The sequence below is a fragment of the Pleurodeles waltl genome, chromosome 11 (genome assembly GCF_031143425.1).
Source record: "Pleurodeles waltl isolate 20211129_DDA chromosome 11, aPleWal1.hap1.20221129, whole genome shotgun sequence".
In the NCBI taxonomy this organism is placed as follows: domain Eukaryota; kingdom Metazoa; phylum Chordata; class Amphibia; order Caudata; family Salamandridae; genus Pleurodeles; species Pleurodeles waltl.
The window spans coordinates 504,404,305-504,430,385 of record NC_090450.1 but is presented as its reverse complement, the minus strand read 5'-3'; the positions used below and the strand labels follow the sequence as shown (position 1 = coordinate 504,430,385).

The 26,081-nt window shown below is 47.0% G+C and overlaps 1 protein-coding gene across 3 annotated transcripts in view; it reads left to right on the top strand.

Annotated features, from left to right (window-relative positions):
* Positions 1–26,081, top strand: part of LOC138265818 (ubiquitin carboxyl-terminal hydrolase 12A-like) — a 735,388-nt gene that overhangs the window by 523,778 nt on the left and 185,529 nt on the right. For all 3 annotated transcript variants that reach the window (XM_069213886.1, XM_069213884.1, XM_069213885.1), the window contains one exon: positions 11,120–11,164. In XM_069213886.1, coding sequence (XP_069069987.1) covers positions 11,120–11,164 — 45 coding nt within the window. The remainder of the gene's footprint in view (positions 1–11,119; positions 11,165–26,081) is intronic.

Genomic DNA, 26,081 nt, shown 5'->3' with positions numbered 1-26,081 from the left:
ATCCTGCCCCAACGCAGTAGGGCGCCGCGACTCCTCTCGGCGGGCGCCTCCGGGTAGGCGCGCAGAGGCGGCTCTGTCCGCTTGGAACCCTCCACCTGGGCCGGGGCAGTGCCGCTTCTTCAATCTGTGGGGTTCCGCGCAAGGAGCGTGACCCCAGCTCCCTCCAGGACCTTCGCCACGCCTCCGGTCCAGAGCGGCCGTGCTAGGAGGGGCCGTCGGCCCGGCGTCAGCTCGGCCGAGGGAGCCCAGCCCCGGCCGCCATTTTATTTTCGGGCCGATTGGGCCGCGGCGTGAGAACGGGGCCTGTTTTCTTTAACCGATCACCGCGACAGGCCCCCCATGGATCCGAGGGTCACGGGGACAACTGGTACGGCGTCCTCCGCTCAGCTAGACCGCATTAACTGTGGGTGGATGACGGAGGGGTCCAGAGCACTCTCAGAGTGCGGCCGCCATCTTGACGCCCGAATCCACGCCGGCCAATGTCTTTTTTATTATTTCTTTTCATATGGTAATGTCTGGCATTTGTTGTTTTGAATGACAATAGTAATTATTAATTGTGTTATTTGTGTATATTATTTTATAGATTTTTATTCATTTAAAATATGCACAACTGCACATAATAAGCCAGTCAAATGTGTCCCAAAAGCGTATTTAACTCCGACTGTGCACCACTGAAACTGCTTTGGACTTGAGATTATTTATCTGTCTATAGATCTTTATAAAAGGTGCATGTGACTAATGGTGCCCCTGCCGCCCCCTCACCCAACATGAGAAAAATAGGTCTTGAATTCGGAATTTAAATGTATGCATTTTATAAATGTGTTGAAAATTACCTCATCTTATGTTTCCATTAATTTGCTCATCGCTTAATTCACCAAAATATCTGAGCATTTATTAATTCAGTGTTTAATCCATCCATTTCATCCATTTAATATGTACAGTCTTTTGAGCCACCAGCATTGGCATTACTGCTAGGATTTATCCACTAACTAGCCTTCAGTGCATGCCATTACCATATATGCATGCATTACCACATTAATCCACTCATAAATGAGTTATTTAATTCATTTTTCCGTAATAGTGATGACATTAATTCACCCTTATCTGCATTGATGCAGGCCTTCACTTGTGTATCAACAGCTTGCACAATAATCACCACATACCTGATATACTTTTTACTTTCTTAACCTTATCAAAGAAGCCAGTTCTTGGGAGGAAGCGCCCTCTGCTGGGACAGTCAAGTAAACGCTCCTGGCAGTTACACACTTTCCTCCTTCAGTCTCTGACTCTGTATTTGCAGCTCTGTATTTGCAAAGCAGCTCATTCCTGAACATGCCACACTCTTGCATGGCCCCTTTCACAGCTGATGCAGCAAAATAATGCAGGAAAGATAGCATTTTTTTCTCGACACTACTAAATCAACCTTGTTATGCTGAGGAAGTGTGGTTTTCCCGGCACATCGCACAGTGGTTTCCAAAATGTGGGCTTAATGTATGGATCCCGTGGCTAGTTTTTACAGCGCACTGGGGTGCCGCGGCGCACAGATTGGGAACCACTGACTTATATTATTTGACATCTCCCAGGTGTCAACAAACTGCCTACAGCAGTCACCGCTCTTAGTTCCTTTTGCTGCTCCACTCTACATGGCTGCCCCCATTTAGCATATGGCAACATTGTAGATATTGCCAGCCAGTCCAGTTTTCCTCAAGCTGCTTCTGTTGCTAAAACCTTAACATCAGTTCTAGTCTCTCCGTGGCCTGTGCCTCCACTGCTGCAGTATTGGTAATAAACGTAAGAACTCCAGTGTGGAGTCAAATGGATGCAGAGCATGAGTTAAGGTGAAGAACAGAGGGCTATAAATGAGCTCTGGAACGAAGTGGATTGTGTTGGAGAGTGGAGAGTAACTGACACTGCACTCAAGGATGTATTTACCACCAGGCAGTAAGCTATTGTCTAAGCTTACTGCTGCTCCATATATTTAAAATAGTTGTTAACCAATCTCTTCTCCCCCTGTCTCCCTTAATATACTTGAGAAACATGTCAATGACACCCTTACTTCATTTCTGGAAAGCAAATCTATACATGATGTGGTTCAGTCTGGTTTTTGAACGCTTCACTGTACAGTCACCACTGATAGAGATGACAGGTGAACTATACTGGATATTCGATGACTGCAGTAGTGTAGCTGCAATTTTTCTCACTCTTCTACATCCAGCACTAACTCCCACAACATCCTATTTATCAATTTTCATGAAAATGGAACTGGGTTTCTGCACTGAAGTGGCTGGTGTTGTAGCTACAGAACAAAACTCAAGCAATTAAAACCTCCTCCTGCAATTCTGCAACTAAATCTGTTAAGAAGGTGATTTTCGATAAGCACTGCTCTGGTCAACATTTATGACGCCCCTCTAACACACTTGATAAGGTCGTGTGGTTTCACCATCCTTACCCATGCAGATTACACTCAATGTATCATCCATATAGACTGTCTACCAGGATACGTCACAAAGAAGTTTAAAATTGATTTCTCATTAGTGTAGCCGTTTGGATGAGCAGCAATGCCTTGATCTAAACAAAGATAAGTTGGAAGTTCTTGTCTCAGGCAGTCCTAAAGAGGTTTTATCAGAGAGTTGGTGGCCCCTGTGTCTGGGTTCTTCTCATGTACTGGATTGTTGAATAAAGTGTCTTCACACGTGGTTAGTCATCTTCCTCACCCTCAGTTCGTAGGTTAACAAGGCTGCCTCCTCACGTTTTCTTTCTTTAAAAAAGATCTCTCCTATATTGTTACTATGTAAACTAGAATTTCATGTCACAATCATGTCAAGACTTGATTATTGTAATGGTTTGTATGTCAGCTTTCCACAGAATTAATCTCTAGGCAACAGCCGATTTAGAACATGGTGGTACCTACCCTTGTTACCTCGCATTTCTTGCTATAGGTTCCAACTACATTGGTACCCACTCAGAAGTGAGTTTTGTTTAAAGCTCTGTCTCATTCCATGACCTTTTTATCATGCTCGATCGAAATACCTGTATGCCAGAGTTTCCAAATACCAACCCAGCAGAAGGGTTGCCCTCAGATTTCTCTGCCAGGTTAATCATTCCGCCGTATAAGCGAGAAAAACACGAGAATGTTCTTTCAGGTTACTGGCAGCCATGTATTGCAATGTATTCCTGTTGGACCTGGCTTTTTGACAGGGTCATCCCCAAACTTTTTGCCTCCTTCCTCCTATTATTTTCTGACCTGTTGTTGTTGGCTTTTGACCTCTGGGCACTTTACCACTGCTAACCAGTGCTTAAGTGCATATGCTCTCTGTGTAAATTGTACTATTGATTGGTTTATCCATGATTGGCTATTTAATTTACTTATAAGTCCCTAGTAGAGTGCACTATATGTGCCTAGGGCCTGTAGATTAAATGCTGCTAGTGGGCCTGCAGCAGTGGTTGTGCCACCCACTTCAGTAGCCCCTTAACCTTGTCTCAGGCCTGCCATTGAAAGGCCTGTGTGTGCAGTTTCACTGCCACTTCGACTTAGCATTTAAAAGTACTTGCCAAGCCTAGAACTCCCCTTTTTCTACATATAAGTCACCCCTAATGGTTGCCCTAGGTAACCCCTAGAGCAGGGTGCTGTGTGGGTAAAAGGCAGGACATGTACCGGTGTAGTTATATGTCCTGGTAGTGTAAAACTCCTAAATTCGTTTTTACACTACTGTGAGGCCTACTCCCTTCATAGGCTAACATTGGGGCTGCCCTCATACACTGTTGAAGTGGCAGCTGCTGATCTGAAAGGAGCAGGAAGGTCATATTTAGTATGGCCAGAATGGTAATATAAAATCCTGCTGACTGGTGAAGTCGGATTTAATATCACTATTCTAGAAATGCCACTTTTAGAAAGTGAGCATTTCTTTGCACTTAAATCTTTCTGTGCCCTTCAATCCACGTCTGGCTAGGTTTAGTTGACAGCTCCTTGTGCATTCACTCAGACACACCCCAAACACAGGATACTCAGCCTCACTTGCATACATCTGCATTTTGAATGGGTCTTCCTGGGCTGGGAGGGTGGAGGGCCTGCCCTCACACAAAGGACTGCCACACCCCCTACTGGGGCTCTGGCAGACAGGATTGAACTGAAAGGGAGCTTGGTGCAATTCTTAGACACTCTTTGAAGTCACCCCCACTTCAAAGGCACAACTTAGTATAAAACAGGGCCTCTGCCCTACCTCATCAGACACTTGCTGGAGAAGAAACCTGAACCAGAAACTACATCCTGCCAAGAAGAACTGCCTGGCTGCTCAAAGGACTCACCTGTCTGCTTTCTCCAAAGGACTGCTGCCTTGCTGTTGGCCTGCTGCCTTGCTGAACTCTTGTCTGGCTGTAAAAGTGCTCTCCAAGGGCTTGGATAGAGCTTGCCTCCTGTTCCCTGAAGTCTCAGGACCAAAAAGACTTCTCTTTTTCACTTGGACGCTTCGTGCGCCAAAATCTTTCGCCGCACAGCTTGTTCTGCGGCGAGAAAAATGCCGCACACCGACACTGATCGACGCGATGCCTTCGGGACGACCGGAACTTCGACGCACGGCTTCGCAAGGACAAAGCTGCCCGACTTCCAAGGAGAAATCGACGCAACGCCTGCCGCGAGAGCGAAACTTCGACGCGCAGCCCCGCAGAACGACGCGCAGCCGGAAAACAAGCAGGAGAATCCACGCACAGACCCGGGACATCTGGTAATCCCCGCGATCCACAGAAAGAGACTGTCCGCGCGCCGGAAAACGACGCACAACTTCCCCGCGTGAAAAATAACGATGCAAGTCCGTGTGTGCTGGGGAGAAATCGACGCACACACCATTTTTCCACGTTTCTCTTCTTTTGTGGCCCTCTGAGGAGATTTTCCATTCCAAACCAGGTACTTTGTGCTTGAAAGAGACTTTGTTTGCTGTTTAAAGACTTAAGACACTTCATATCACTTTTCAGTGATATCTTTACAAATCCATATTGCATCTTTAATCGTTTTGACCTGCAAATACCCAGATAAATATTATATATTTTTCTAAACACTGTGTGGTGTATTTTTGTGGTGTTATATTATGGTATTGTATGATTTATTGCACAAATGCTTTACACATTGCCTTCTAAGTTAAGCCTGACTGCTCGTGCCAAGCTACCAGAGGGTGGGCACAGGCTGATTTTGGATTGTGTGTGGCTTACCCTGACTAGAGTGAGGGTTCTTGCTTGGACAGAGGGCAACCTGACTGCCAACCAAAAACCCAATTTCTAACATTGGTGATCAACGGTGAGGATAGGACTTGTGTTTGTGCAGTGACATACAGTAGCTAAGTATTTCACTACCTACCCACAGTTGAAGGTCAACTTTATTTTTCATCTTTTTTGCTTTTGGTTCTCTGATGATCTCCCGGATATACTATTGATATTTTGGACTTTGGATTTTGTTTTTTGCCAGTAAGATCTTATCAGAATGGGATTGTGTACCTACTCATTCTTTGTACGTACGGACCACCTCACTAAGGTTGACCTAAGGAAGCTTTGCAGAAAATGGGGCCTTCCTGTAGCAAGGAGATCTACTAAGATGGAAATGCTACATAACTACATAGTCTGGGGGGAAGAAAGATGGGCAAAGAGAGAGGCAGCAAGAAACCAAATGACTAAGTACCCCTCAGATGAGGAGGAGGACTGCTCACATGAGGAGGAAGACTGCTCACATGAGGAGGAAGACTACTCAGATGAGGAAAGAGACCCAGAGAGAGATGAATGGCTTTGAGGTCAAAGGCGGCAGAAGCAACAGTTAGAGGAGTATCTTACCAGGGTTGAGGCAAAAAGACTCTTAGCCCTGGAAAAAGAAAGGATTGCAGCTCAATAGCTGAGCTGTGAAGAGATGAAACTGGAGGCCGGAAGGGGTGAGTCCAGTTCAGATGGTGGCAGCAAAAATCTTGCATCCAGTACTGCTGAAGAAGGGCACAAGCCCAGAGATGTGGTGCCCAACTTGAAGAATGGAGTTGACACACCCCAGGTGGTTCAAGGGTATGAGGTAGTTCCCGTTATGCACAGGGTCCCTGAGAAGGATTGGGGAACTGGCACAGGGAGTCAAATTCCTACTGGGGGGAGGGACACTTTACTGGCTCTAGCAGAGAGTGACAGAGAAAAGGGTTCCCCCCTGGTGGACGTCCTGGATATAGAGTGTAGAGACATCCCAGAAGAGTATGGGATGAGTGTCAGGGACAGGCAGATACTGTCTCACCAGTCTCAGGAGGGTGATGTAGAGTGCTTTTCCAAGGCTGAGTTACTGGATGGTTGGGTGAAGGGTACTGTGGTTAATACATGTGAAGGGCAGAGTGATGTAATTGCTGGAGAGCATATGTCTGGTCCTTATTTTCCAGAGCTACTACAACACCAGGTGGAGTATGAGTTCTCTGACCCCAGGGAACTTACAAAGGAGGCAGACTTCTGGGTGAGTACCAGAGAGTCTGAAGAAGCATTTGGGGGTGCTCCTGAAGGGAGTGGTCTAGGTGGTTCCCAACCAAGTGAGGTGGGAGAGGATTGTAGTGTCCCAGGTAGGTCCCAGGTCCTAGAGGGTTCCATGAGGGAACACCAGGTGGGAAGCCTAGCCTGTACCGTAGGGCCACCTTTTGAGGGAAGCCCCGCAGTGTCAGAAGAACTTGGGGGGGGGGGGGGTGACTGTAGCCAGCATCCCAACAGTTCTGGTATCTGACAGTACCACTCCTAGTGAGGGGGTGCAGAAGTCCAGACATAGGGTTGAGAGGGGGTTGCAGACCCCAGTGAAGGACCTGGAGAGTCAGGGGTCAGCTCTGAGAGCAGAGCCCCCCAGGAATGACCCAGGTGAAACGGTTTCTGGTTTGGGGGAAACCCAGACTCTGCCGGATGGGCAGAGGTCGGGAGACCTGCCCCAACCAGACTCTTGTGTGGCCCTTGGGGACGGTGTGTCCCTTGTGGGGGGGTGAGAGTGCCCTCCAGGAAGTCCTGGTATGCCAGGCAAAGATTCAACCTCAGGGTGGTGACTCTGGGCTGGGTAACCAGGTCCAGAGGTTAAACTCTGACCTCGTGGGAGGTAGGTGTGCCTCCCAGGAAGTCCTGGCCTGCCAGGCAATGGTTCAACCTCAGGGTGGTGACTCTGGGTTGGCTAACCAGGTTCAGAGGTTAAACTCTGACCTGGTGGGGGGTAGGTGTGCCCCCTAGAAAGTCCTGGTATGCCAGGCAATGGTTCAACCTCAGGTTGGTGACTCTGGGTTGGATACCCAGGTTCAGAGGTTAAACTCTGACCTGGTGGGAGGTAGGTGTGCCTCCCAGGAAGTCCTGCTGTGCCAGGCAATTGTCCAACCTCAGGGTATTGACTCTGGGTTGGATGGCCAGGTTCAGAGGTTAAACTCTGACCTGGTGGGGGGTAGATATGCCCCCCAGAAAGCCCTCGTGTGCCAGGCAACTGCCCAACCTCAGGATGGTGACCCTGGGTTGGAGAACCATGGTCAGAGGTTAAACTCTGACCTGGTGGGAGGTAGGGGTGCCTCCCAGAAAGTCCTGGTGTGCCAGGCAATTGCCCAACCTCAGGGTGGTGACCCTGGGTTGGAGAACCAGGTTCAGAGGTTAAACTCTGACCCAGTGGGGGGTAGGTGTGCCCCCCAGAAAGTCCTGGCATGCCAGGCAATTGTTCAACCTCAGGGTGGTGACTCTGGGTTGGATGGCCAGGTTCAGAGGTTAAACTCTGACCTGGTGGAGGGTCATTGTGCCCTCCAGGAAGTCCTGGCGTGCCAGGCAATTGTTCAACTTCAGGGTGGTGACTCTGAGTTGGATGGCCAAGTTCAGAGGTTAAACTCTGACCTGGCGGGGGTAGACGTCCCCCCCAGAAAGTCCTGGTTTGCCAGGCAGTGATCCAGTCTGAGGGTACAGACCCTGGGCTGGAAGACCAGGTTCAGGGTGTCCCCCCGGACCTGGAGGGAGGGGCTACTGATAACAGTGCCCCTACCATGTTGTCTTCTGAGGAGGCCACTCCTAGTTGGAGGGTGCTGGACCCCAGAAGGGAGGGCAGGGGGAGGGAAGCCTCACCCCGGGCCCTAGCCCAACCTGAAGGTACAGACCCCAGATTGGAGGGCCAGTTGCAGGTTAACAGCCCTGCACTGGTGGAGGAAGGGTACAGGGCGACTTCTATAAGCACCCTGACCATGTTGGACTCTGGGGGTACCGCTCCAGGAGGGAGGGTACAGATCCCCAGAGGGGAGGACCAGGTTCAGGCTGTCATCCCTGACCTGGTGGAAGGGAGAGTGGTTAAAGGGTGCCCAGCACCTGGGGCTACCGCACCCCACTCTCCACAGCCACAGTGGTGGGAGAGCTTTGAGAGGCCTGGGGCCTGGCTCTCATCCCTGGCAGCTGTCAGTAACCACTGTGGCTTGCTGTCCGGGTGGACAGAGTTATCCCTGGGGAGGGGACACCACAGGTGTAGAATGGGCAACACCACTGTGTTGGTCCTGGTGGTACTATCCTGCTCCTGGGATACATCTGTGAGCAAAGTAAGGTTAGGCGCTGCACAGATGGGATCCACAGGTAAGGAGAAAGGTTCCTCATGCGTTGGCTTAGTGGGCCCTGAGAGTATGGACAAAGGGATCCAATTGGAGTCAGGAAGGCGACTAACTGGAGCATGCCCCTGCTGTTGTGTGCCTGGGTCCTTGTTCTGTCGCCTCAAACAGGGAAGTACATCAGGATAGTGATTGTTCTCCCCTGGCTTTAGGCTGGTAGAGGGTCATGTTGGACCTGGCTTTTTTTCAGGGTCATCCCCAAACTTTTTGCCTCCTTCCTCCCTATTTTTTTCTGACCTGTTGTTGTTGGCTTTTGACCTCTGGGCACTTTACCACTGCTAACCAGTGCTAAAGTGCATATGCTCTCTGTGTAAATTGTACTATTGATTGGTTTATCCATGATTGGCTATTTAATTTACTTATAAGTCCCTAGTAGAGTGCACTGTATGTGCCTAGGGCCTGTAGAATAAAGGCTGCTAGTGGGACTGCAGCACTGGTTGTGCCACCCCCTTCAGGAGCCCCTTAACCTTGTCTCAGGCCTGCCATTGCAAGGCCTGTGTGTGCAGTTTCACTGCCACTTCGACTTGGCATTTAAAAGTACTTGCCAAGCCTATAACTCCCCCTTTTCTACATATAAGTCACCCTTAATGGTTGCCCTAGGTAACCCCTAGATCAGGGTGCTGTGTGGGTAAAAGGCAGGACATGTACCGGTGTAGATATATGTCCTGGTAGTGTAAAACTCCTAAATTCGTTTTTACACTACTGTGAGGCCTGCTCCCTTCTTAGGCTAACATTGGGGCTGCCCTCATACACTGTTGATGTGGCAGCTGCTGATCTGAAAGGAGCAGGAAGGTCATATTTAGTATGGCCAGAATGGTAATATAAAATCCTGCTGACTGGTGAAGTCGGATTTAATATTACTATTCTAGAAATGCCACTTTTAGAAAGTGAGCATTTCTTTGCACTTAAATCTTTCTGTGCCCTTCAGTCCACGTCTGGCTAGGTTTAGTTGACAGCTCCTTGTGCATTCACTCAGACACACCCCAAACACAGGATACTCAGCCTCACTTGCATACATCTGCATTTTGAATGGGTCTTCCTGGGCTGGGAGGGTGGAGGGCCTGCCCTCACACAAAGGACTGCCACACCCCCTACTGGGACTCTGGCAGACAGGATTGAACTGAAAGGGGGCTTGGTGCAATCAATTCTTAGACACTCTTTGAAGTCACCCCCACTTCAAAGGCACAACTTAGTATAAAACATGGCCTCTGCCCTACCTCATCAGACACTTGCTGGAGAAGAAACCTGAACCAGAAACTACGTCCTGCCAAGAAGAACTGCCTGGCTGCTCAAAGGACTCACCTGTCTGCTTTCTCCAAAGGACTGCTGCCTTGCTGTTGGCCTGCTGCCTTGCTGAACTCTTGTCTGGCTGTAAAAGTGCTATCCAAGGGCTTGGATAGAGCTTGCCTCCTGTTCCCTGAAGTCTCAGGACCAAAAAGACTTCTCTTTTTCACTTGGACGCTTCGTGCGCCGAAATTTTCAATGCACAGCTTGTTCTGCAGCGAGAAAAACGCCGCACACCGACGCTGATCGACGCGACGCCTTCTGGACAACCGGAACTTCGACGCACGGCCTCGCAAGGACAACGCCGCCCGACTTCCAAGGAGAAATCGACGCGACGCCTGCTGTGAGAGCGAAACTTCGACGCGCAGCCCGGCAGAACGACGCGCAGCCGGAAAACAAGCAGGAGAATCCACGCACAGACCCGGGACATCTGGTAATCCCCGCGATCCACAGAAAGAGAATGTCCGCGCGCCGGAAAACGACGCACGACTTCCCCGCGTGAAAAATAACGACGCAAGTCCGTGTGTGCTGGGGAGAAATCGACATTTTTCCACGTGTCTCTTCTTTTGTGGCCCTCTGAGGAGATTTTCCACTCCAAACCAGGTACTTTGTGTTTGAAAGAGACTTTGTTTCCTTTTTAAAGACTTAAGACACTTCATATCACTTTTCAGTGATATCTTTACAAATCCATATTGCATCTTTAATCGTTTTGACCTGCAAATACCCAGATAAATATTATATATTTTTCTAAGCACTGTGTGGTGTATTTTTGTGGTGTTATATTATGGTATTGTATGATTTATTGCACAAATGCTTTACACATTGCCTTCTAAGTTAAGCCTGACTGCTCGTGCCAAGCTACCAGAGGGTGGGCACAGGCTGATTTTGGATTGTGTGTGACTTACCCTGACTAGAGTGAGGGTTCTTGCTTGGACAGAGGGCAACCTGACTGCCAACCAAAAAACCCATTTCTAAGAATTCCTATTTATCTTAAACAATAATCTAACAACCTAAGCTTTTGGAAGTCACATCACAGCCACTTATTTTAATAAGAGATATGCAAATAGTAGCCAAAGTTCCAGTGCCAAGACACCCCCCTGGGTATCAGCTGCATTACGTAGATGTTATTAACATAACATAACATAACATGCCATTAAATCCCATAACATGCAATATTATTTCTCTGTAAACTTGAAATTGGTGTACTTACAAGAATGTCCCTTCTTTCTTCTTTACAGATCAAGGACTGCCTATGTGCTGATGTATAGGCAAAAATTGGAGAGGTGAGTGGTGCCTTGGTAATGTAACCTTCCTTAAACGTTATTGTTACAGTTGCTGGTTCAGATACGTATGCTCTTGATAACAGCAGTCTTTAATTTTACTGACATTCACTAAAGAGTTATAACACTATTTATTGATCTCAACATTTTGTGTAGTGACTCCGTCTTCCCATGGCAGGGCGATTCAGATTTTTGTGTTAAAGTTTTTGTTTTTGTTCTGTTACTAAACTCTACAATTGTCAAATCAAATGAATGTGATAGACATTTTTCTAAAATCACGAAACACAATGTGCTGTTGAAAATTGAATATAGGGGAAAGGGGCAGAAAAGGCACAAGGACACAAGGATCAGAGCGGCTTGGGATACAATTGTAATATGGGTAAGACAGAGTCAGAGAGTGTTAGACTTGGCATCCTTGGCGTGGTCCCCCCTAATTTCTTACCTCTATTTCCCAGGTTGTTGATGTGTGCTGGACTTTTTGTTGTTTTTGTTACTCTGGGCACTTTACCACTGCTATCCAGTGCTGAAGTGCAAGTGCTCCTATGTAAAATGTATGTGTAATTGGATTTCCATTATTGCCATATTTGATTTACTAATAAGTCCCTAGTACAGTGCACAAGAGGTGCCCAGGGCCTGTAAATCAAATGCTACTAGTGGGCCTGCAGCACTGGTTGTGCCACCCACATTAGTAGCACTGTAAACATGGCTCAGACCTGCCACTGCAGTGTCTGTGTGTGCAGTTTTAAACTGCCATTTCCACTTGGCAAGTGTACCCACTTGCCAGGCCTAAACCTTCCCTTTTCTTACATGTAAGACACCCCTAAGGTAGGCCCTAGGTAGCCCCATGGGCAGGGTACAGTGTATGTTTAACGTAGGACATACACTAATGTGTTTTATGTGTCCTGACAGGGAAATACTGGCAAATTTGTTTTTCACTGTTGCGAGGCCTATCTCTCTCATAGGTTAACATGGGGGCTACCTTTAAATATGATTAAAGTGTAGATTCCCTTTGGGAGCAGATGGACATGTGGAGTTTGGGGTCATGGAACTCACAATTCAAAAATACATCTTTTAGTAAAGTTGGTTTTGAGATTGTGTGTTTGAAAATGCCACTTTTAGAAAGTAAGCATTTTCTTGCTTAAAGCATTCTATGACTCTGTCTGTTTGTGGATTTCCTGTCTGGGTTAGTTTGACAGTTGGGCTGTTTGCACCTCTCTCTAGACAGTGAGACAAAGGGAGCTGGGGTGTAGCCTGCATATCCTGATGAGCCATCTGTGCTAGGAGGGATGGGAGGGGTGGTCACTCACACCTGAAAGGGCTGTGCCTGCCCTCACACAATACAGTCTCCAACCCCCTGGTGTGTGTCTGGGGCCTGGCCTGGGCAAGGCAGGATCTCACAAAAAAGGGAGACTTTCCTTTGAAGTAGGCCTACTTCAAAGGCAGAAAGGGGTAAAAGAAGGGCACCGAAACACCTAAAAATTAGATCACTTTTGGAAATCAAGAGGAACCTCTGCCAAGGAGAAGAGCTGAAGAGTTGAGGAGAAGTGCTGCCCTGCCTTTGAATGTGCTTTTTGGAGCTGTCCTGCAGTTGCTGCTTCTGCCTTTGAAAGGCGACAAAGACAGGACTTTGTTGTGCATTCCTGCTTGTGAAGAAATCTCCAAGGGCTTGAACTTGCCACCTGTTGTTGAAGTCTCAGGGCCATCAAAAACTTCCCTTGCCAGCACCTGGACTCTCTGCTGAGACTCCTGCCCTGCCTAGTGGTGCCCTGTCCAGTTCCTGGGCCCTTGAAAGGTGAAGCTGGCAGTCCAAGACTGAAAATCCACGCACAGGCCGCAGTGCAGGGAAATGTTCAACGCACCTTCAGAGATGCGGCCGAGAAACAATGCGCCGGATGCTTCGCGGCTGAAATCTATGCTCCACCTGCATCGCGGGTGGAACATCGACGCAACGCAGCTGGAGAAATGACATGCAATACCCGCCGACGGAGGCTGTTAATGTCACAACCCCACATAGCGTGGTTTTCTGATACAACACACATCTCGCTGGGTGTGGAAATTCAACGCAAAACCTGCCCGGATCCAAGGTGCCTGTCCGGATCGATGCATCGCTCTCTTGCAGAGAGGAGAAATGACGCACGCCGACCAGAGGAGGAATGACACACGGTCTCGCTTGCGAGTGAGAAATGGACGCCTCACTGGCCTTTTCCGACGCATACACGCCCGTGCGGTGTTATTTTGACGATACCTAGGTACTTTTGCACGCTAACAGTTTTAGCACTGTTTTCTAAAGGATTTAAGACTCTTTTTGCTTTTTAATTCATAACTTGACTTGTGTATGGTGGTCTTGTTTTGTTTAGATAAATATTACCTATTTTTCTAAACCTATGGTGCGTCATTTTGTAGTGTTTTCACTGAGTTACTGTGTGTGTTGGTACAAATACTAAACACCTAGGTGGTCATTATGACCCTGGCGGTATTACTACCGCAGGGCCAAAACGACGGGAGCACCGCCAACAGGCTGGCTGTGCCTCCCGGCGTATTATGACCGTGGTGGTTGCGCCGCGGTTGCACCGCCGGGGCCGGCGTTTACCGCCACAATGGCCCCGGCGGATGTAATCCGCAAGGGCAGCGCTGCTTGCGGCGCTGCCCAGGGGATTACGACTCCCCTCATCGCCAGCCTTTTTCTGGCGGTCTGAACCACCAGGAAAAGGCTGGGGGTAAGGGGAGTCGTGGGGCCCCCTGACAGGGCCCCATGCAGCTTTTCACTGTCTGCTGTGCAGACAGTGAAAAGTGCGACGGTGCAACTGCACCCGTCGCACGGCCGCAACACCGCCGGCTCCTATGTTGCGGCCGTGATCCCCGCTGGGCCGGCGGGCGGAAACCAGGTTTCGCCCGCCGGCCAAGCGGGGATCTCCAAATGGCCGTGGCGGGGTGCAGCCGCATGGCGGTCAGATCTTGGCGGGCAGCTGATGCCGCCCGCCAAGTTCGTAATGACCCCCCTAGTCTCTGAAGTTAAGCCTGCCCACTCGTGCCAAGCTACCAAGGGGGTGAGCAGGGGTTAGCTAAGGGTGATTCTCCTTTACCCTGACTAGGTTGAGGGTTTTTGCTTGGACAGGGGGTAACCAGACTGCCAACCAAAGACCCAATTTCTAACACAGAGGGTAAAGAGACAGCAGTAGAGAATTGAAGCAATGTTGTGACCTGCAGGAGGGATGTGGAAGTGGGAAGCATGCTGACTAAAAACACAAATGGAGAGCAGTACACCAGAAATTGGGGGAGAAAAGGGCTATTCTCCACACTTTTTCCAGGACATGTGTCAAGCAGTTATAGGTATGGGACCAACAATTTCACAGTTCAGGGAAATTATGGGGATCAGTGGTTCTACAGAAGTACTATGTGTACTGTCAGCATCAGATGGGTTGGGTTAATTGATGTAGGCTACGTATGAACATAGAACCTCATGACAACATTAAGTAATTTCAGCACCACAAAAGTATGAAATGTAACAGGACAGTGAAAGAATAACTTAATTAAGGATAACAACAAATTATTTGAGAATAAGACCATGGCCCTCATTACAAGATTGGCGGTATTGACCGCCTACTGCCAAGGCGACGGCTGCCAACACACAGCCGCCATGGCTACCAGCCAGCAACGCATATTATGACTGCCGGCGGTATACCGCCAGAAATCTGGCAAAACACGGACGGCAGTAAGGCGGCGCTGCTGACAGCAGCCCAACCACACCAGCAAAACACCGCAGAGCGTATCATGAGCAATGATACGACCTGGCGGTGTTCTGCTGGTGGGCGCTGCTGCTGACAGCAGGTAAGTCAGGTTCTCCACCCGGAGAGGGGGGTGGGGGTGTTGTGTGTGTGTGTGTGTGGGGGTATGTTTTGGGATACGTGCCTCCGGGTGTGAGTCACATTGGATGCATGCGTGAATGTATGATTGTGAGTGTTGTGTGTTGTCGATGCATGTGTGTGACAAGCTGGCGGGGTGTGGGGGAGACCCCTATCAGTGCCAGGGAACATGTTCCCTGGCACTGATAGTGCTTACCGCCATGGTTTTCGTGGCGGTACTGAAACCATGGCGGTAGGCCGGGTCGTAATCCCGAGGGTGGAAATGTGACGGCCGCCAGGCAGGAGACCGAAGTCTCCAGCCCAGCGGCCGTTACCACCAAATCCAATTTTTGTACCGCCTGCCTGTTGGCAGTATTACCGCCGCTTTAACACCGACCACCAGGGTTGTAATGAGGGCCTATGTTTGGTGTAGACGTTGTAGGCTAAGATGTAACATTTCATAAATTCTACGAGGAATCAGGGTTCTGACCAGCTATCTCATTCAGAGCCGAAACAGCTAATCCTTTTGACGATCATGTAGTAGGAATTGTAAAATTGTGAAGGATATTTCCAACCACAAGTTGGTTCTGGAAGCTTGCAGTAGCTCCTGTTTGCTCACAGGTGGCACAATGAGAGTCCGTATCGACTCTGCCTTAGCTCCAGACGTGATGATGGGGAACGTCATACAGGTGCCACCCCTACATGCTGACGTCAATTCCCTTCACCCCTCCACAAAGATGCAGCTCTCCACTCTGATCTTTTCTATAGCTGTTGACTTGCAGATTTCACAGAGGAGTGTGCTAGGGAATTTACCCCAATAAAGATAACATGTTCAACGCATTATTGCTACTTCCACAAGCAGATGTCAGTCACATACTCATATAATGACTTCCTTTGGTGCCTTGGCACCAAGCACGATTTGCAGCACATGTTCCCTGTTGCTGCCCAAGGCCACTAAGAGTGTGAGGCTAAGCTCTACATGGCAGGACACAAGAAGAGAGGCCAGTAACATTCAAAGTCCCAGAGTTGTTTGAGATCTTGGTCCCATTCTCCATTGTCAGATATGTATAAATTCAAGTTAAAGAATAAGTCACAGTGGAAACACAAGAAGTCCACCAAGGGGTTCTCCCTTTCCCACCACTACTGCTCTAGAAAAGGTTGCACAGTCAGTTCTCAAAAGTCAGACTACAGCTACATCATCAGATTCAGGCCTGCTTCTGGTCCTGGTACCCAAAATCCCCTAAAATCCCCAGGATATCATGGACACAAAAGTTAATTGATGCCTTGAGGGATGGCAGTTATTTAGAGCTAGGCCAGCTGCTGCTGGAGCACCATAGGGCCTCACTGATCCATTTGATACTAGGCTGGATTCCGTTGGTCGGTCATTCCCCAGCACTATGTGATCCCATTCAACCTCTACCCCGCCTTCTAGAGGTAGCTCCTTTGTTGTAGGTGTGCTGGTTATTCCTGGATTCAAGCTGGCCTTGGCTCCCTTGGTGTCAAAATACACCTCCAGTCCAATCTGGAACTGATTTCATTGTGTTCACAGCCTATGTCTCGTTGTGAGATAACAAATGCTCAGCCTGAGCCTTTGGAGATTTCTCCACCAGCTCCATTCTCACAGTGTTTGTACAGGAGACTGGAGGTCATGTTTGGCCCTGACTCTGAAACTAGCCAGGGCCTCAAACAGGCCACACCATGACATATTGAAGGCTGGTTGCAAGGGATGTTTGATTTGTGAGAGTGATTCCTTATAGCAGCTACTATGCAGACTGATTAAATGAATCAGCAGCTGAATATCTTTAAAAACCACTGCTGAAGGAGGAAAAAGCCAAAGGGGTAAATAACATCCATACGGATTCAGCAGGGTGCATAGTCAAAATAAACAAATGCTGGAGCAACCACTGGAAAACTTGTGTGAAAAAGATACACTTGTGAGCCTCTGGAAAGATATACTCCTAAATAAAAATAAGACCCAACCGCAACTAGGAAGTAATCTAGATAATTGCGATGCATGTTACTTAGTGTCAGTGCTGCCTATTAAGTAAGAAATACACAAGAAGAAACAAGCATTTGCCATGCAATGGGTCTCGCGTTTGTTCGAGTTAGAGCTATTAGCGTTGTAAATTCCTAACTGGACTTTTCTTGCCACATAAATTGAAAATGCAAAGTGAAACAGTTGACATAAGCGAGCAGAGTGAAAGCGCCATGGCTGCCATGAGCATGAGCGCGAAGTAGAGAAAAAGAAATTAGCTCACAGTCAAACTTTTCGGAAATTGTGCAATTATCCATGTAACAGGGTCGGTGTCTGAGACGGTCACAAAACCGGCCCAAGGAGAGACAAACGTAAAGCATTTATCAATGATGATAAAGGATTTTTGAAAGGCAAGTCCACCAACGAGTGAGAGTGATGGGCGTGCGGCAGGCGTGGTTAAAAGCCCACAATACTTTCAATAGGTCAAAGCACTTCTGCGCTCAAACTAAAAAAGAACACACTCCTCAATTTGTTGGTGCGCGCATGCATGGCACGAGTGTCTACAAACTAATGCAGGAGGCGGTGTCACAGAGCTTCTTTTTTTAGAAATGATGCACAGTATTGCTAAAAAAAATTGACAAAACCAATAGTTCCCAGAAACGTGTTATTGGTTTTGCCAATGCTTGTTTTTATTTTGATGTGGGCTCTGCAATAGCAGGACACCTCAAAGTCTAGCAATTACAGCACTATTATGATCTCTAAAAAATATGGTGTGTGCAGTATAACGCCTGCAAACTACTCCGCCCCTTTGTTACAGACCATATAGCGCCAAGAGGCTAATACATCCCAATACAGTTAGGTATCCATTTCCTTGCAGCTCTGATGCTCCCATAGCGTAAATATACAGTTCCAAAGGGCATGTCACCCATACAGTGTGCACAACACCACACTAACAGTACAGACAACCCAGCTCGACAGGCCTATGACACCCCAATTTCATGAGTGAGAGTCCATGTCAGTAACCAGGGGAACTTTTACCTCCCGCACAAGCACCTGTATGGCAGTACACACTTCTAAGTGTTGTTTACAACTCTTTCCAGCTCTCATCGACCACTCTTTGCCCTCTTCTCTTCACCTGCTGGTAAGAAAGGGCAGCGGGGTGAGCGTCAGCTGTGAGGCTCAGTGCTTCAGCCGACAGATTACAGAATGACAGGAGTTCTTTTCATTTATCTGATGTTAATAAATTAAATAGCTTTCAGTAATCCGATGGCAGCACTTATTTACAGAACCCCAACACGGCACGACTGGTGACCACTTTTCTGGCTTTAGAACTAAAAGGCCTTTGTTCCAGTCCTGGAATGTCCACTTGATCACCCTGTGTAATCTTGACCATATTACCGCCCTCCCTAGGCATCCGTTCAATATACATCAGCTAACTAATGCAGCGCTGGAAAAACTGCCTAAATACGTATACTGGCCCTTTATAATTGCTTCAAATTTTGCATCACATGTATTAATGAGCAAAAACAAAAGAAAACATGAGGAGAAACTGGGAAAAGACGATTTGGCAAAATAAAATAATCTTAGCTTTATAAACTAAAACTTAGCAGTTTTGTGCCTGCTCGGCACGTTTTTGCCAGTCACAGGCCTTCTGTTTGCAGGGCACTAGAAGTTGAAAACAATAAATGGTACCTCGATCACGTCGGGAGCAGTGGCCGGGCACTAAATTAAGTTGCATCAATTAATGCTCGATCCCTGCTCCACACAGAGAAATGGAAGTGATGCCAGACATGCCTTGACAAATTACGAAGCTGTAAAGAAGAGTGCCACGCAAAACAACAAATAAAGAGCAACAGGCGGACTCTAAGCCCTGTACTGAACACAGCAGTCTCGCATACAAGACGTATACGCAAGCGCATGCACTCGCAGGCTCAGGAAACTACTGCCCACCATTCAGAATTGGTGAAAAGGCCCACTGGATACACAAAAAGAGGAGCCATCTTGGACTGCATCTTTAATTGCTAACTATATTAAAATCTAAGATGGCGCCCACGAATGCCAAAACACTGACATGCTAGTCTCTCCAGGCTCTCTTTACTGGTGGTGTGCTTGTTGCTGGGGTGCCGCCCCTGCACCCAGCTCTACCGGGGAAAAGATCCCAGAAGAGACACGCTTCTGCAGTGACTTCCCGCCTCATGTTCTGTCACCTACACATAGCTCTAATCCAGAGCTCGAGGCCCATTGCATCGAAGCCTCCTAATAAGACAGAACTTACAGAATGCCACTGGCCAAGACACCTTTCCCAAAAATGACTTCAGCTCTCCCTTGGGTCCCTCCCTGTGGGACTTCTATACTAATGGCTGCATCCTTTTGACACACAATCTAATGTACTGACAGAAATCTTACAACCAGGGCTTTCGACTCCTGATCCCTTACTTTCTTTCTATGATGCATTGACTAATTGCTTGACAGCGGCTTGGTTCAAATCCTGATAGAGTGTCCAAGTGAATTGACACTTTTAGCAGATATGTGTTTTACTCTTTTTGGCTTTACTCTCTTTGAATGCTGGCAAGTCAGCTGTCAAGACTGATTTGCATATAGCTGAGTTCAAACTGAGGTGGCATTATGTGCAGAATAACAATGTATTGGGATGCAAACCAAGTGATTACCAGTTGCTGAGATTAATTCAAGTATTCCATCCATCTCTGTTTTTATAGTTATTGTGCTATCCAGCAGTGGCAAGATATTTTACTCACCAAGGGTGCAATCAAGGTGGTAGCCGAAGAGGAGCTTGGCACTGGCTATTAGTTCCATTATTGCCTGGTTCCCAACAAAGGGGTTTGAGTCCTATCTTCAACATCTGGCTCCTCAACACCTTCCTGATGTAGAACAGGTTCTAAATGTGGATGGTGGTCCAGGTTCTGTCTGCCTTGAACCCCAGAGACAAAATGGTTTCCTTGGACTAGTAGGATGCTTACTTCCATGGTCTGATTATATAATCGGTCAAGATTTAGCTCTCATTCTTGGAATTATTGATACAACATTCTGCCATTTGAGATTACCCCAGCTACCCAGGTGCTCGCAAAGGTGGTCCGGTGTCAGGTCCAGATACATGTATTACAGTACCTCAACAACTTTCTTCTGAAAACACCATCTCTGCAGCTAGTGGTGGACCACCTGCACATATGGAATTTGAGTAGCGTGATTTTGATTTACTGCCAGAGGTTATTGATGTGATCTTGGCAGCCTGTCATCCTTCCACAAAGTCCATCTACTTCAGCCACTGCGGTAGGTTTTTGGCCTGGTGTACCGATACACTGGCCCTCTTCAGGCAAAATTATTCAATCTACTACTGTTCATTTTATTCTTAGCCCAGCAAAACCTTTCTGTGCTCACTGTAAGGGGTTATCCTATGACTGCCTTGGTCTTTTTGTGTTTTCCTGATCAGCCTCTCTCATTCGAATCTCCCATTGTTATTAATTTTTTCATTTTTTTTTTAAAGGAGTTGCTTGTGTGCTTCTGCTTGTCTCTTTGTGATGCTATAATGGTACCTTTATTTAGTTTCTACTTTATTGATGTGCACAACTTTTGAAATTATGCACAATTGCACTCTGAGGTTGCTGACCCTTAAGACTTTCTTACTTATTGCAATCACTTCCACATAACCTGTCAGTGAGCTACAGGCTGTCCGTACAACAATCACACACAATATCTAATTTGATAAATTAGCACCATGGACTCAAGCTTTCTTTCTCCCTAAGGTAGTGTTGCCTTTCCCGTGGGGTAGTCTAGCATGTTCCATGTGTTCTTTTCTCTCCCACCTCCCTTTGAGGAGCAAGAGAGTTTGCAATTATTGGACCTAAACAAGTCCTTAGTTTCCATATGATAACAGGACTAGGGAGTACCGTCTGGATGGGCAATTCTTTTTCTTGGGTTTGCTAATGCAAGTAAGAGGGAGGTGTACCTTTTGTAAGGTACTTCTTTGGTGTTCATTCAAAGGTGAGAAATCTGTGGTTACATGCATCCATCAGAAGCATAAGTGAATTTACTTTCGTAATGCTTTTTATGAGGGGTATTTTGTCTATCCGCAGATTCTTCACTGCCTTCCATTCTCTCTGTTCTGTAGAGTGGACATGTTGTTTTTAAGGAAGTCCCAGTTTAGGTTTGGCATACTGTTGATCTCATTTAGCAGTCCCTCTGCATCTGTAAACAAGAAAAACAATTGTAATAAACTGTTGTCAGCGAGCAGCGATAGCACCTATATGTGACTTTGTGTTGACACATGTTGAGGCTGTGCGGAGTCAATGCAGGGTCCAGTGGTGCCACCTGTCGGTGCTCAGCGGCTTTTGCAAGTTTTCAGACCTAGTCTGTGCCTGGGAGGATTCAAAAGGTAAGTCATCTGCAGTTAGATATAAGGTACACCAGAAAGAGCATTACCAAAAGTAAAAAAACGTGTTTGTCTTGTGGTTTGGAAGAATGCAGTCCTGTAATACTCAGCAGTCAATATGAGCAAGGGGACGATAATGTTCTTGCTGATGGATAAGGCTGAAGGTTCTGCAGTGATGTTGATGTGTGCTAAGAGTATGGACACACATTGTAATTTGCTGTTGGTCCCTTTTAGACCTGACAGCCTTAGGTTGGTCACCCCTAACTTTTTGCCTGCCTCCCTCCACTTTTTGGACACTGTTTTTGCTGGTTTTAGGACTCTGACCCTACCAACTCAAACACTTCTGGACAAGATACCACTGGTGAAGAAACTCTGAACCAGAACCTGCAACCTGCCACGAGGAACTGCCTGTCTGCCCAAAGGACTCTCCTGACTGCTTTTTTGCAAAGGACTGCTGCCCTGCTGTTGCCCTCTGTCTCTGCTGAGAAGTGCTCTCCAAGGGCTTGGATAGAGCTTGCCTCCTGTTCCTTGAAGTCTCAGGGCCAAAACGACTTCATCCGGTAAAGAACTCCTTGTGCGGCGAAATTTGACGCACAGTCTGCCAGAAATGACGCGCAGCCTGCATCACGGTGAGGAAATCACTGCACGCCGAACTTGAATGACGCAGCCAGGCTCCCCAAGTGGAGATCAACGCAGCGCCAGCGTTGCGACCGGAACTTCGATACACGCCCCACTGGATAGACACATAACCGAGCCGGAACGACGCAGCCCGAAATAATGCAAAAAGAATCGACGCAGCACCTGCAGTGCGACAGAAATTTCCCTGCGTCGCCCACCGGATCGACGCAGCTCCTGTGCCTTCATCCTGCAAGCCCAGGATTTCTCTGCATTGTCCCCAGGGCATTCAAATACTCCACAACCTGAAGAGGATCCAAGTCTTTGGACCTGAAATCGACGCAAGGCCCTGACTGCGCTGAAAAATTTTGGCGCATCGTCTGTGTGCACCCGGAGAAACGGACGCACACCTCCCCATTTTCCATGCATCTCCTCCTCTGCGGCCCCTTGCGGATAACTTAGACACAAACCAGGTATTTTGTGCTTGCAAGAGACACTTATTGTTTTTTAAGAACTTAAGACTCTTTTTAACATTCTCAAAAGTGATATTTCAACGTGTACTTATCAAATCTTAATCGTTTTGACCTGCATTTAACCAGATAAATATTCTATATTTTTCTAAACACTGGATGGTGTATTTTTGTGGTGTTATACTGTGTTATTGCATGAGTTATTGTACAAATAGTTTATACATTGCTTCTAAGTTAAGCCTAACTGTTCAGTGCCAAGCTACCAGAGGGTGGGCACAGGATAATTTAGATTGTGTGTGACTTACCCTGACTAGAGTGAGGGTCCTTGCTTAGACAGGGGGTAACCTGACTGCCAACCAAAGAACCCATTTCTAACAGTACCCAGTATACAAATGTATACATTATATAGGATATGGAAGGGAGGAATCAGAAATGTGTTCCATGGCCAGAAGGGTTAAGAAAAAAACAGTTAGAGGAACCTGCAATTAGTCCTGCCACAGTCTCAGAATGTTAACCAACCCCCAAAATTAGCAGACACGAAACTCCTACTTATCCTAGATGGCTATATAATGTACCACCCTAGTATGCCATAGGTTTTGCAAAATAGTGAGAATATGTGGTGGAAGAAAATGAACATGTAGGTACTTCTGGCTTATTATATTTGTCTTAAATATCCAGTGGTAAGAATGACGGACCTTTGTATTGCTAATAAGTAGCAATACCGTACCTATGCATTGTATACATAGAACATAGACAAACTATAGCCTAATAATTAAACCCAGATATAACAACATACCATCCTGAAGGGCATTATACAAAATATATAAATTACAGGTGCAGGCCCAAACATGTGTGGAAAAAGGCCTAAATATGGGAAACATGTGCTTGAAAAGCTGAAGAAATATGTGACGCTGTTATATTAAGAAAAATAAAGACATTCCCTAAATCCTGTGAACAACTACAGATGTTGCAATATGGAAAGAGATGTCAGGCTTGTGACTTTCAGCTACAAAATCTACAGTACCATGGCAAATTTGTAGTTTTCCCTCCTCCTCTTACCACATATCATGCCTCTTCTTCTTTCTGTGATAATCTTTTTGTAATCAACATCTCCCTCCCCAATAGCAGTATTTCCCTTGCACCCATCCTTAACCACTCCTTAGCCCCCTCTATCCAGTTTCATAACGGCACCCACCCTCTACTATTTATACAAGAGAGGGTAGATGTGTATGTTAATGGTTTAAAAGAAATGTATGACCAACCAGTTCCATTTATGGAAGTTCTTATGTGAGAGAATGATTGCCCCATCAAAAAATTACACACAGAGGAGTAGAAAGCAGTCAATGCCTAACTAGGATTTGCTACTAGGAAAAGACAAAAATAACATTGGGAACTGACAAGGGAGTTGTGAACTCCTCACATTAGTATTAGACAAGACATGGAGTAGGCAGAATCAGCCTATTACAATATGAGTGGTGCAGCGGAGATTTGGCTGTCACCTTTGACGTCGCAATGTTAAATATATATGTGACCGTAACAAAAATGTAATGTGTGAACTAATGCTGATTAATGTAAAATTGGTGCACACAAAGTCCATATATTTAAGTGCAGTCACTATAACAGTAGGAGAATTGTATTTTGTGGTATAACCATATTAATTGAAATGTAACCTTTGATTATGGTTTGATAACTATCCTCATGTTGTTGGAGAGTGTTTACTCTGAAAACGACAATGATTTTTTTTTATGTGTGTACTAATGTTGGCTAATATTGAGAAATGTAGTTCTCCATCATATTCATTTATATGTATTAAAAGTTTTATATTAAATGTTACATGAAATTTAAATAAGAACATTATTGGTATTTGTTAGACCTGACAGCCTTAGGGTGGTCACCCCTAACTTTTTGCCTGCCTCCCTTAACTTTTTGGACACTGTTTTTGCTGGCTTTTAGACTCTGCGCACTTTACCACTGCTAACCAGTGCTAAAGTGCATATGCTCTCTCCCTTAAAACATGGTAACTTTGAATCCTACCTGATTGGACTATTAATTTACTTATAAGTCCCTAGTAATGTGCACTCTATGTGCATAGGGCCGGTAGATTAAATGCTACTAGTGGGCCTGCAGCACTGGTTGTGCCACCCACTTAAGTAGCCCCTTTTCCTTGTCTCAGGCCTGCCATTGCAAGGCCTGGGTGTGCAGTTTCACTGTCACCTCGACTTGGCATTTAAAAGTACTTGCCAAGCCTAAACCTCCCCTTTCTCCACATATAAGTCACCCCTAATGTGTGCCCTAGGTAACCCCTAGAGCAGGGTGCTGTGTGGGTGAAAGGCAGGGCATGTACCTGTGTATGTTACATGTCCTGGTAGTGTAAAACTCCTAAATTCGTTTTTGCACTACTGTGAGGCCTGCTCCCTTCATAGGCTAACATTGGGGCTGCCCTCATACAGTATTGAAGTGGTAGCTGCTGATCTGAAAGGAGTAGGAAGGTCATATTTAGTATGGCCAGAATGGTAATATAAAATCCTGCTGACTGGTGAAGTTGGATTTAATATTACTATTCTAGAAATGCCACTTTTAGAAAGTGAGCATTTCTTTGTACTTAAATCTTTCTGTGCTTTACAATCCACGTCTGCCTGGGCTTAGTTGACAGCTCCTTGTGCATTCACTCAGACACACCCCAAACACAGGGTACTCTGCCTCACGTGCATACATCTGCATTTTGAATGGGTCTTCCTGGGCTGGGAGGGTGGAGGGCCTGCTCTCACACAAAGGACTGCCACACCCCCTACTGGGGCTCTGGCAGACAGGATTGAACTGAAAGGGGACCTGGTGCACTTCTTAGCCACTCTTTGAAGTCTCCCCCACTTCAAAGGCACATTTGGGTATAAAACAGGGCCTCTGCCCTACCTCATCAGACACTTGCTGGAGAAGAAACCTGAACCAGAAACTACATCCTGCCAAGAAGAACTGCCTGGCTGCTCAAAGGACTCACCTGTCTGCTTTCTCCAAAGGACTGCTGCCTTGCTGTTGGCCTGCTGCCTTGCTGAACTCTTGTCTGGCTGTGAAAGTGCTCTCCAAGGGCTTGGATAGAGCTTGCCTCCTGTTCCCTGAAGTCTCAGGACCAAAAAGATTTCTCTTTTTCACTTGGATGCTCAGTGCGCCAAAAATTTCGACGCACAGCTTGTTCTGCGGCGAGAAAAACGCCGCACACCGACGCCTACAGGACAACCGGAACTTCGACTCATGGCTTCGCAAGGACAACGCTGCCCGACCTCTAGAGGAGAAATTGACGCAACGCCTTCCGTGAGATCGTAATTTCGACACGCAGCCCGGCAGAACGACACGCAGCCGGAAATCAAGCAGGAAAATCCACGCACAGACCCGGGACATCTGGTAATCCCTGCGATCCACAGAAAGAGACTGTCCGCATGCCGGAAAACGACGCACGACTTCCCCGCGTGAAAAGTAACGACGCAAGTCCGTTTGTGCTGGGGAGAAATCGACGCACACACCCTTTTTCCACGTATCTCTTCTTCTGTGGCCTTCTGAGGAGATTTTCCACTCCAAACCAGGTACTTTGTGCTTGAAAGAGACTTTGGGGTCGGCGGGAGCACTGCCGACAGACCGG